At 53.1% G+C, this 12083-nt stretch overlaps 1 protein-coding gene across 12 annotated transcripts in view; it reads left to right on the forward strand.

The window, feature by feature from the left end:
* Nucleotides 1–12083, forward strand: part of pde4dip (phosphodiesterase 4D interacting protein) — a 29913-nt gene that overhangs the window by 17163 nt on the left and 667 nt on the right. For 6 of the 12 annotated variants that reach the window (XM_068318603.1, XM_068318606.1, XM_068318605.1 and 3 more), the window contains 28 exons: nt 42–125; nt 193–402; nt 507–665; nt 800–886; nt 1260–1397; nt 1467–1646; nt 1743–1931; nt 2004–2264; nt 2343–2475; nt 4077–4171; nt 4486–4640; nt 4725–5017; nt 5091–5198; nt 5529–5994; nt 6087–6322; nt 6420–6471; nt 8258–8496; nt 8605–8751; nt 8879–9064; nt 9794–10030; nt 10133–10264; nt 10337–10453; nt 10579–10768; nt 10893–11011; nt 11097–11518; nt 11594–11732; nt 11832–11878; nt 11959–12040. In XM_068318603.1, coding sequence (XP_068174704.1) covers nt 42–125; nt 193–402; nt 507–665; nt 800–886; nt 1260–1397; nt 1467–1646; nt 1743–1931; nt 2004–2264; nt 2343–2475; nt 4077–4171; nt 4486–4640; nt 4725–5017; nt 5091–5198; nt 5529–5994; nt 6087–6322; nt 6420–6471; nt 8258–8496; nt 8605–8751; nt 8879–9064; nt 9794–10030; nt 10133–10264; nt 10337–10453; nt 10579–10768; nt 10893–11011; nt 11097–11518; nt 11594–11732; nt 11832–11878; nt 11959–12040 — 4903 coding nt within the window. The remainder of the gene's footprint in view (nt 1–41; nt 126–192; nt 403–506; nt 666–799; nt 887–1259; nt 1398–1466; nt 1647–1742; nt 1932–2003; nt 2265–2342; nt 2476–4076; nt 4172–4485; nt 4641–4724; nt 5018–5090; nt 5199–5528; nt 5995–6086; nt 6323–6419; nt 6472–8257; nt 8497–8604; nt 8752–8878; nt 9065–9793; nt 10031–10132; nt 10265–10336; nt 10454–10578; nt 10769–10892; nt 11012–11096; nt 11519–11593; nt 11733–11831; nt 11879–11958; nt 12041–12083) is intronic. The other 6 variants (XM_068318599.1, XM_068318598.1, XM_068318597.1 and 3 more) reach the window with 6 other exon arrangements.

A 12083-nucleotide genomic window follows, 5' to 3' on the forward strand; every position in this document is an offset into this window, starting at 1 on the left:
TGCGTGCGTGCGTGCGTGCGTGCGTGCGTGCGTGTGTACAGGCATCAGATCTCCGTCAGGTGGTTGAAGAACAGAACCAGATGTTGTGTTCCCTCAAAGAGATCGCAGACCGCAGTCAGCTGCAGGTTGGTCTTCCTCCTCTTCCTCCTGTTCCTCCTCCTCCTCTTCCTCACCCTGCTCTTCATCCTGCAGGCGTCCGGCTCCGATGTGGTCCGTCGTCATGGCGATGTGCTGGTTCTGCAGGCGTCCCTCTTCAGGGCTCAGCTGGAGCTGCAGGCGGGTGAACGGGCTCAGCTGCAGGCGGCCAGAACCCTGGAGGACCAGAACCGCCTCCTGCAGCGGCTGGAGGACAACCTGCAGGTGGCGCTGCAGCGCCGCAGGGAGACGGAGACACACAACCGGGTGAGGCGGGGGGGGGGACACACGACCGGGTGAGGCGGAGGGGGGGGACACACGACCGGGTGAGGGACACGGGTTCTGGTTCTGACTGCAGGTGTGACTTTCAGGAGCTGCAGCGGCTTCTGGAGGAGGTCCGGACCGCCCTCCTGGAGAGGGAGGAGCTACTGAGGGAGGCCAATCAGGAGAGACGGGGGAGGGAGGCGGAGACAGAGAGCACCATTACGGAGCTGAAGACACGCCTCCAGACCAAAGAGCAGCTGATCCAGGTGAGGAGAACCGTCTTCATCGCTCGTCTTCATCGCTCGTCTTCCTCGCTCGTCTTCATCGCTCGTCTTCATCGCTCGTCTTCATCGCTCGTCTTCCTCGCTCGTCTTCATCGCTCGTCTTCCTCGCCCCTCAGGACTTCCTGCTGCTCCAGGACGAGAACAGAGACGCTCTGGTTCAGAAACTCCGCCAGCGAATCAGAGAGAGAGACCGAGCTCTGGAGGTAAACAACCTGACGCAGACCTGTGTTTGTTTGTTTGTTTGTTTGTTTGTCTGCTTGTTAGATTGTTAGCTTGTTTGTTTGTTGTCATGTTTGTTTGTTAGCTTGTTTGCTTGTTTTGAGTTTGCGTGTTTGTTTATTTTTTGATTGTTTGGGTTTTTTGTGTTTGTTAGTATGTTTGTTTGTTTATTAGTTACTTTTTGTGATTGTTTGTTAGCTTGTTTGTTTGTGTTTTGTTAGTTTGTGTGTCTTTTATGTTTGCTTGTTAGCTTGTTTGTTTGTTTGTGTTTGTATTGTGACTGTGTGTTTGTCTGTTTGTTAGTTTGTCTGTTTGTCTGTTTGTTTGTTTGACTGACTGAGGTCCCCCCCCCCACAGCGGACGCTGGACGACAGGTTCGAGTGGGCGGAGCAAAAGGAGGCGGAGTCTCGCCGCCTGCAGCTGCTGCTAAGGGAGCAGGACAGAGACCTGGAGCGGCAGCGCTGCGTCCTGGCCAACAACCAGGAAACCATCTCCGTAAGACCGCCCCCCTCCTTGGCCACGCCCCCCGTCCTTCGTCCTCCTCATCCTCCTGTGTTTGTCCAGAGCCTGGAGGTGCTGCTGCGGGGGCGGGCCCTGGAGGCGGAGCAACTGAGCGACGCCTGGAGGAGCGTCCAACGGCAGCAGCAGGACGGCGAGGAGAGACAGAGCCACGCCCTCCGGGAGCGAGACGCCATCATCCGAAGGCTGCAGGGGGCGCTGCAGGCCAGCACGCAGGAAGCCCAGGTACAGACAGGAAGTGACATTAGCCAATGGAATGAGGTTAGGGGTTAGCATCTAGCTAACCACCTTATCTTTCTTCTTCTCCTTCCTCCTCTTCAGGACCTGCGCTGCTCCCTCCAGGTCCAATCAGCTCCCACCAGCGTGTTGGAGCAGCTGAAGCTCCACCTCCAGCTGAAGGATCGTCTCTTCCAGGAGATCCTGGCTGATCAGGCCAGCTGGGCCCAGGAGCACCAGGACCAGGTCCAGGTTCTGCTCAGAACCATCAGCTGCAGGGACCAGTACATACAGGTAGAGCCAGGAGGAGCTCAGGAGGAGGTCTTCATCTGTCGTCACAGAGAAATGACCCGGTTCTCCCTACAGGAGTCAGCCGGTCGGGTCGGGGAGGTGATGGAGGAGCAGACGGGGAGGCTTCAGGAGCTCCGCAGGCAGCTGAGCTTCAGGACCGGGTCCAAGGTGGACTCTGGGTCGGAGCTCGAGCTGCAGGAGGAGCTGCAGGCTGCGCAGGAGGAGCTGCGTCTGGCTCTCAGGAGGGAGAAGCAGAACCAGGAGCTGAGCAGGAGTCAAGCTGCCAGAGAGGAGAACCTCAGGAGAACCCTGAGCGAGAAGGAGGAGGTGATCAGGGTCAGTAGGAGTACTCAGTGCTCAGCGCTCCCATCTGGTGGTCGGTTCTGATCCTCGTGTCTCCTTGTGGTTCCACAGGACCTCCACAGGCAGCTGGTGGCCCCCCCAGACCTTCCTCTGGTGGAACGGTTGACCCAGGAGGTCCAGGAGCTGAGGGAGAGCCTGGTCCAGCATACCCGGGTCCCGGGTCCGGACCGGCCTGAGTGTGGAGGTGGGCACCAGAGGAGCATGGGACAGGAGCCGTAGCCCCCCAGGAGTGGTGCCTGCTGTGGTGGTGGGCCTCTAACCTCTACTAACTCTGGGTGTCTGGTGGTGGCCTGCTGGTGACCCGGGTCTGACTTGGGTCGGTTTTGGTGGTGACCCGGATCAGAACCGGTCTGGGACTAACTCTAGTCAGTCGTGGTGAAATAAACCCCCAAAAGAACAACAATGAAGTTCTGTCCAATCAGACAAGAGCATGACTGAAGGACCCACCCCCCATGTGACTCGTTTCAGATTGAATGAACACAACAAACGATGTTGTTGTCGTTTTTTGAATGTCGTTCAGTTTGTTCTGCCCTTTGATTAAATAGAACAGGTCACATGACCATGTGTTCCTGTTTCACGTGTTACATGTTTAACATGTGTTTGATTGTGAAAGGGAACAAATAAGTCAAGACACACACACACACGCACACACACACACACACACACACACACACAATAATCAGCCTGTTGGTCAGGATCCGACCTCAGGTCAAACTGTTAGGCAGATCATCACCAATCACTTATCAATGATCATCTATCACCAATAACCTATCAATAACTATCTATCACAATCACCTATAAATAATCTATCACAAATCAATAATCACATCACCAATCATCTACCAATAATCAACTATCACCAATCACCTATCAGTTGTCTATCGCCAATCACTATCCATAATCTTCTATCAACAGTCCACTAATCATCTATCAACAACCACCTATCATTCATCTATTCCCTATCAATAATCATCTATCAATTTTCACCAATCAATAATCATGTATTACCAATCACTTGTCAATAATGTGTTCTGTCAACAACCACCTATCAATAATCATCTATCACCTATCAATAATCATCTATCACCCCCCAATTATCCGTCAACAATGACCTATCAATCATCTATCAGCAGTTCACTAATCTTTCAATTATCACCTATCAATAATCATCTTTCAACAATCATCTATCAATAATCATCTATGAAGAGTCCATCACTAATCATCTTTCAATAATCATCTATCAATAGTCATCTATTATCAATCATATCAGCAATCATCTATCAATTATGTTTCATCACAATCACCTATCAATACTCATCAACAATCTATGAGCAATTATATATCAATCAACAATAATTAAAAATTATTAACCTATTATTAGCCTATTAACAATCATCTAAAATAGTCATTAATAATCGTCTATCACCAGTTGCATATCAACAATCATCTATCAGTAATTGCCCATCAATAATCATCTTTCAATCAATCTATCAGTAACCATCGACTGTCAATCATATTAGCAATCACAACGATCAGCAATCATATCAGTAATAATCTCTCAGTAATCTCTCAGGATTAGAGCCTGAGGTCTTTCCAGCTCTGGGTTCTGCTTGTGTTGACAGAACCTCTTGGTTCTGACGGTCTGGTTCCTCGTGGATCAGCTCTGATGAAGACACAGCGGAGCAGCGATGATGTCATTTCCTGTGTTGACTAGGGACAAACGGACAGACAGAACCGGGCTCTGGACCAGAACTTCCTGTGACCTCTACTTCTGTTCTCCTGTAGAACCGAGCCCAGAGGATGAAGACGAGGCTGACGGGTCTGTGAGCAGCGATGAAGACGAGTCCGAGCTGAAGGCCCGGTCTGAGGCCAGAACTCAGGTACGTCAGTGGTTCTGGTTGGTGATCGATCACCTGCTGGACGGGTCACACCTGTTCACGGGAAGTATATGTTTACAGGAAGTGGATGTGTACGAGTAGTACATGTGTACAGGAAATACATGTGTACAGGAAGTACGTGTATACAGGACGTGCATGTTTACAGGAAGTACATGTGTTCAGGAAGTACATATTTACGGGAAGTGCATGTGTTCAGGAAATACATGTGTACAGGAAGTAAATGTTTACAGGAAGTACAAGTTAACAGGAAGTAAACAGGAAGTAAGCTACCTGACTGTCTGTGGTTCGGTCTTTAGGACTATGTAGCTGGGTGCCCGGCGGGGTCGTTTGAAGGTCAGGGCCTGATGGAGGTCCAACAGCTGGTGGAGCAGAAGAAGGTGGTGGAGCGGGAGCTGGGGGGCCTGAAGGCCCAGCTGGAGAAGGCCGGGTTCTCCTCCCTGTCAGAGATGAGGTGAGAGGAGGAGGAGGAAGAGGAGGTGCTGCTCCTCCTGTTCTGACCACTAGGGGTCAGCCTCTGATCTTCTCTGTTCTGAAGGAAAGTTCTGCTCAGCCTACAAGAAGAAACCCGAGAGCTGAAGCATCAGCTGACTGACGGTCGGCACGGCGACCGGGAGGAGGAGCTAGATGTGCCCATAGAGGGGATGGAGGAAGAGGAAGAGGATGAGGTGGAGCAGTGGGAGGTGTCTCTTCCTCAGAGGAAGAAGAGGGCCGACGAGCTTCAGCCCCGCCCCTCCTCACCAGTAGCCATAGCAACCAATCCCCTCCAACCGGCGATGTCTGGATTGGCTTTCCCGGTTCCACAGGACCACCAGGACCACCGAGAGCCGAGTGGGTGCACTCATCATGCTCAGGTCCACGTTGGTGGTCATGGAGCCTGACGGGGGTCTCTGGGTTTCTGCAGGGGGGGCGGCGGTCCAGCAGGACAGCAAGGCGGACCTGCAGGACCCCGGTTATGAAACCTGTGGGCGCAGCGAGAACGAAGCTGAGAGGGACGACACCAGCAGCCCAGGTCCGGTTCTGAGACCCCCCACCACCCCGTCACATGACACTTACTGACCCCCCCCCACATAGAGGTCTACACACCAGACTTGACTAACAGTAACAACAATCATCCATCCATCATCTATTTACAATCTACTTGTCTACAGTCGATTACAGTAGTCATATTATTATTGCTATTATCATTATTATTATCATTGTTGTTATTATTACTTTATTATTATTATTATTATTATCATTGTTATTATTATTATTATCATTGTTATTATTATTATTATTATTATCATTGTTATTATTATTATTATTGTTATTTATTATTTGCTCTACTGGTCGCTGACAGAGTTCGATGACCTGGAGATGTGCACGTCTCTGGACTGTGGTTCTCAGTGGTGGCCCAGCGTCAACAGCAGCTCCGCCTTCAATAAAGGCTCCGCCCAAAGCTCCGCCCAGAACTCCGCCCACGGAGACGCCTCCCTCCGGCGTCTGGTGGAGGACCTCCGCTCCCAGCTGACCCGCTCTCAGGCGGTGATCCGGGGGCTGCAGAGCCGCCTCCGTTCTCTGTCCACCTCCAGCGACCTGGACCCCCCCGCGACTCGGAAGGTGAACTGGTTCCAGTCGCCCCCCCAGAGCGGGACGGAGGAAGACGAGGGCTGGCAGTCGTCAGACGGGGGGCTCCTGGGGTCGTCCTCTCAGTCGGACAGCGGCCTGCAGGAGCTGGCGTCCCGCGTGAACGCCCTGGAGGACCAGCTGAGGAGCGGGGGGGCGAAGAGCGTCAGCGGGGACAGGAAGTGTGGCCCCTGGCCGGGGTGGGTGGCAACACCGTGATGTATTCATGTTCAAGTGTTAGATGTCTCTTCATCCCACCAGGTGCACCTGAACCAGGTGTGTGTCTCTGCAGGAAGGTTGATGCTCTGATCCAGGCCCAGGCCAGGGAACTCTCCCACCTGCGCCAGCGCCTCAAGGAGGGGCGGGGCTTGTGCAGCATCCTGTCCCAGCACCTGGGAGAAACCACCAAGGCCTTCGAGGAGCTGCTGAGGGCCAACGACGTGGACTTCTACATGGGCCAGAGCTTCAGGGAGCAGCTGGCTCAGAGCGGCGCTCTGGCCCAGCGGGTCGGCGCCAAGATCAGCAGCAGTGAGTCCAACGCCCAGCATGGACCGGTTCTGACCAGAACGTAGACCGGTTCTGACCAGAACGTAGACTGGTTCTGATGTCTGTGTGTTTGAACCAGCAGGAGATCCACCAGAGGAGCAGGAAGAGAAGACGGAACTGCTCGCCATCCGGTGAGTGTGTGTGTGTGTGTGTGTGTGTGTGTGTGTGTGTGTGTGTGTGTGTGTGTGTGTGTGTGTAACAACATGGCAGAAACCAGATGATGGTGTGTTCAGGGTCCAGCAGGGAGTCGGTAACTCTGAGCGCTGTCCCGTCCGTCTGCCTGCCAGCAGTGTGGTGACGAGGCGTTCACTGACCTCTCGGAGCTCAGACATTCTGGCTCTAATGAGGTTAAGTGATTTAAACCTCCGGGGGGGAGGAACTGGGTCAGGGGCGGCTAACAGAAAGGGAGAGAGGGGGGAGGGAACGTGAGGGAGGCAGCTCAACACACGGAGCGTCAGTTAGCGTCAGTCAGCGTCTGCTAGCGTTGGTGTGGGTCGTTCCTCTTAAGGAGTTTTCTTCTCCCTCCTGGGGGAGGACGGTGCAGCAGGACGTCCTTTATCTGGCTTGGGGGGCGAGACCCCTGCTCACACCTCAGTACAGGAGGACCACAAGCAACGGAGCATGAGCTCCAACAGGAAGACACCAGGATTACTTCCTGTTTTCATGTCGCTGTTAACAGCTAACTAGCAGCCCGTTGCTAGTTTGGACCGAGTCACCGCGGGAACCGGTCCTGGACTTCCTGTCTGTTTTGGATCATATGTGGGTTACCACTGGCACTCCCGGGACGCAATCCTACGAGGAATATCTGCCCCGGAGGCTAATCTGAGGATTCCACCTGCTGAACTCACGCTGCAGCTGTCAGAACTCACCTAACGGGTCATAACCTCACCTCGACGGTTCAGATCCTCAACCAATCGGGTCAGAATCTCACCCTGACGTATCAGAACCTCAGAACATAGTTAATGAGCCAAGGAGAACAAGAAGAGTTCCAGGAAGTCCAACACTCTGAGAGACAGAAGACGGGGGAGGACTGTCCACCTGGAGCCCAGACAGAGGTCCATCAATCTGAGGAGGGAGAGGGAGCTGAGGGGGGCAAGAAGGGACTCAAGGGGAGTCAAAGGTTCTGTAGGGGTCTGTGGGGGTCTCATGGCTCCTCTATGGAAGGCCATGCTGTCTAAAAGCAGTCCTCTGTACAGAGACTCTCTGTTCTCCTTCTCCCTGTGGGAGTGGAAGGCTCAGGAGAGGGAACTGGTCCTCCTGAAGAGACTCACTGACCAGGAGAGGAGGACCCTCCTCACACAGCTGGACAAGTAAGACAGAACATCCACAGAGCAGCACATAGACCAGTCCGGGTTCTCTCGACTGAGTATCAGAAGTCCATTGGTTCAGTTCCCAGCAGTGTCCTTGGACAAAGTCCTGAACCCCAGTCTTTCCCCAGTCCCCGTTCCACTGGTGTGTGATTGGTGATTGTGTGATGCTAAGTGGATTCTATGTTGTTGCAGAACTTTTTCTGTTCAAGGAAGTTACAAGGAAGTTTGTTTGGGAGTTATTAGCTTTTTTGGTTTACACACAATAACAAGACACCCCCTAGACAGGTGGGACATGCCCTAGACAGGTAGGGCCCGCCCTACACAGGTGGGACACGTCCTAGACAGGTGGACACCTTAGACAGGTGGACACCTTAGACAGGTGGACATCTTAGACAGGTGGGACACGCCCTAGACAAATGGACACGCCCTAGACAGGTGGGACACAGCCTAGACAGGTAGGACACGCCTCATACAAGTGGGACACACCCTAGATAGGTTGGACATACCTTAGACAGGTAGCACACCCTTGACGGGTCAGCATGCTGACTCACCATGCTAACGCAACACGCTAATTCAACACGCTAACTCATTTTGTGTATGTTAACAGACTCAGTAAGGAGCTACAGCAGAAGGACAAGGTCATCGAGTCTCTGCGGGCTAAACTCAACCTGCACCATCACCCTCATTGCTCTGACACGCCCAGCGGTAGCCACGCCCTCTCTGACACAACCGACCAATCAGATCGCATCTCCTATGTATCCGATGAGCGTGGATCCACCAATGACAACTTGGAGATGTGCTCTGAGGTGGACGCTGCCAGCGAGCTCGCTCAGAAGGACAGCACAGGTGAGACGAAGGGAACGCCCACCTGGCTTTGCCAATCTATCTCGCTGGAGGGGGAGGAGCCTGTTTCTGACATCCTGTCCCACCCATCATGTCCCTCCTCAACACCAGAGCGCCTCTCTCCTTGTGGCACCGGGTCACGTCACCTGTCTGTCCCTCCATCCCTCAGTTCATCTCACACACCCCTGTCATGGCTCAGCTGTCCCAGCATGCATTGCACCAGCTCGCCCCCCAACGCTGCAGCCATGGGTCAGACAGGTAGGACTAGGTTCTGAACGTCCTCCATCATTCCTAAAGAATCTGTACCCCACCCGTCCCTCACCCGTCCCTCACCTGTGCCTCACCTGTTCTTCACCTGTGCCTCTTCTGCTGATTCTCCCCCCAGTTCCAGACTCTAGCTCCGTCCACTTCCCCCCATCCTTCTTCTCCACCCAGGGGGCACCTTTGCCCCCCAATCCTCACCCCACAGCCCCCCGATCCCGTTACCAAGGCAACGAGGGAGTGGGTTTCTCTCTGGCTGAGGTTCACCAGGAGCTGCAGACATTACAGAGGCAGCTGGGAGACGCTGCTGGTGCGTCGGTCAAAAGTGGACGCATGAGTTTGACCCCAGACTAACCCTGTGTGACATCATCGTTAGGGTGGTGACCTCATCGTTAGGATGGTGACCTCATCGTTAGGATGGTGACATAGTCCATTGTGCTACTAGTTTCAAAACTGCTAATAAATGCGTATATAGTGAGTACTACTACTGTATAATACTACTGTAAAAAAAACAAATGCTACTACTGTAAACAAACAAATACTACTATTGTAAATAAACAAAAACTACTTCTGAAAATAAAACAAAGACTTCTAACTTAAATAAACAAATACTAATGTAAATAAACACTACTATTGTAAATAAACAAAAACTACTTCTGAAAATAAAACAAAGACTTCTAATATAAATAAACAAATACTAATGTAAATAAATACTACTCATGTAAATAAACAAATACTACTCCTATAAATAAAATCCCATCTGTGTATTTGCGTTTCAAACAGGCGTGTTTGTTTGTTACATAAATAGGGGCGTTTGATTTCTACACCATCATCTGGCAGCCGTCCTCATCCCTGATTCGTCGGTTCCTCTTCCTCTGTCTTTAACTTGTTTCACGTCTGCTCTTCCTCTGATCCTCATCCAACCGGATTTGCTGTGACCTTTAACTTCTAACACGGCTTTGAGGGATTTGTTCCCTTCATCTGTCTTTGGTGTTTCTTACTGTCTTCATCCACTGACTCCACGTCTCCTCATCATCAGGGTTCTCCAGTCCTCAGTCCAGACACATTCAGGGTCACCCTGACTCCACCCACCCCCGTCTGTCTCTCCATGGATTCCAGCCGTCAATCAGCACTGGCAGCTCTACTCTGAAGGCCGGGAACCCCCTGCTGGGGAGCAGTGCATTATGGGACCTGTCCTACGGCGGTCGACCACTCAGACTGGGAGCCGACCTCTCCTCGGGGTCCTCGGGGTACCAGTCGGGCCCCAGCCACACAGGTAGGCCAGAGCGGCAGGACACAGAAACAGGTTTCAGGAGCTCCAGAGAAGGTCAGTGAACCTCAGTGACCTTTGACCTCCATGCTGACGCTGTGGTTCCAGGCTCAGACTTGATGATGGAGCACCTGAAGGAGATCCGGGGTCTCAGGCAGCGACTGGACGACTCCATCCGGACCAACGATCGCCTCCGGCAGCAGCTGGAGGAGAAGTTGGCCTGCTCCACCGCCGACAAAGGTAGCTCTCCTGACCTCTGACCCCTGACGACAGTGACCTCAGACCCCGGTAACGTCTACCTGTCGCCATCAGGTGCGCCAACCAACATCTACATCCAGGGTCTGGACTCGGTGGGCCGGCTCTCCAGTGACATGAGACTCCTGAAGGAGGAGAACCTCAGCCTGCAGGAGCGTCTGAAGGAGGCCAGAGGTAGGGGGTGATGATGATGATGATGATGAAGAATTCATCCCCTGATGATGATGATGATAAGGATGACCATGGATCGGGACACCATAGGGAGCAGATAATGTGTGACTGTCATGTGTCGCCTGCAGAGGGCAGTAAGGAGGCGGAGCAGCTGAGGCAGGCAGCGCTTGTCCAGCGGGCCAGTCTAAAGGAGGCGGAGCTGAAGGCGGAAAGGTGGGCGGGGCAAATCAGAGATCTGCAAGCAGAGGCTGAATCTCACAACCGAGAGATAAACCAGCTGAAAAAGGAGCGACTGAGGAACCAGGAGGACGTCAAGAGGTGAGGTCACTGTGTGTGTGTGTTTACTTGTTTTTACTCACTTATAGGGACTTGCGCCTGACTGGTCACATGTGGGGACTGATTTCCTGTGTATGTGTGTGTGTGTGTCTGTGTGTTCCCATAGACTCCAGCATGAGGTGAGCGTTCTCCAGCAGCAGCTGTGTGAAAGCCGCCATCTGGTCCATGCCCTTCAGTGCGAGCTGCAGGTGTATCAAAGAGAGGGCGGAGCCAGCTCAGACTCAGGTAACACCTAGACGGCCCAGCAGGAGGAGCTCCAGATGCATTCAGGGACCCTACATTGTTTGCATGACTCTTGGGTGTTTGTCAGCAGGTCAGACCTGCACCGCTGTGACCTTTGACTCCAGTCGGCTGGATCCACACCCTGGAGCCAGGAGGCGGATCTTCAGTGGAGCCGCCGGTCACCATGGAAATGTCCCACCCCTGTCATCCGATTGCTCCTCTGTTCCCTCCTCCCCTGAAGCCGACTCCGCCCCTCAGGGTTGGGATGCCACAACCTCCACGCGTCATGGACGCCACGCTGTTGGTCGCCTTGACGCCTTCACCGCTCTGCAGCAGCAGATCCAAGAGGGTGGCGACCTTCTGGGAAAGATGGAGGCCGCTTTGTGTTCGCCGAGCGTCCACCCGGGTTCTGTCAGGACACTGCTGTCAGACTTGAGAACCCTGGGTACCGTCTTGCAGGAGGCTGGCTCTCAGCTCCGGGCATTCTGGATCGAAGGGGAAGCAGAGCAGGTGAACCAGCGAACGTCCTGTTACATCAGTTGGTTGTTCTTCACGTGCTGAAATGTGGTCGTTGGTGTGTTGCAGGCCCGGCCAATCAGCAGCGAGGTGGCGACGCTCCGTCTGAGGCTATTGGAACAGGAACGGGCTCTAAGGGACGCCATGGAGAGACTGAGGAGCTCCAACCGCACCAAAGACCACATGGAGAACTTCATCGTGAGCCAGTGTGAGTCAGACCCGTCTGAACCCGTCAGGACGAGCAGAAAGTATTCATGTAGTATTATGGGATGGATGATGATAATAATGTCCCCTTCCTCTTCCTCAGTATCCAGAACTCAGGACGTGTTGAGGAGAGCCAAGACCAACCTCCAGGTGAGTCCCTCGCCCCCTGCAGGTCAGGAGGTCACAGGTGAAACCTCTCATCTCTCTCCTGCTGGCTCCACCCCCCCTAGGTGAACCAGCTCAGGATTTCCTCCCTTTGCCACGCCCCTTCCTCCTCCTCCTCTTCCTCCTTTTCTTCTTCCTCTGGTAAAGGTACGCTCCTCTGAAAACACCAAGCTGCTTGAAGTTTGATGGA

Source organism: Antennarius striatus, chromosome 7 (genome assembly GCF_040054535.1).
Source record: "Antennarius striatus isolate MH-2024 chromosome 7, ASM4005453v1, whole genome shotgun sequence".
NCBI classification, from domain to species: domain Eukaryota; kingdom Metazoa; phylum Chordata; class Actinopteri; order Lophiiformes; family Antennariidae; genus Antennarius; species Antennarius striatus.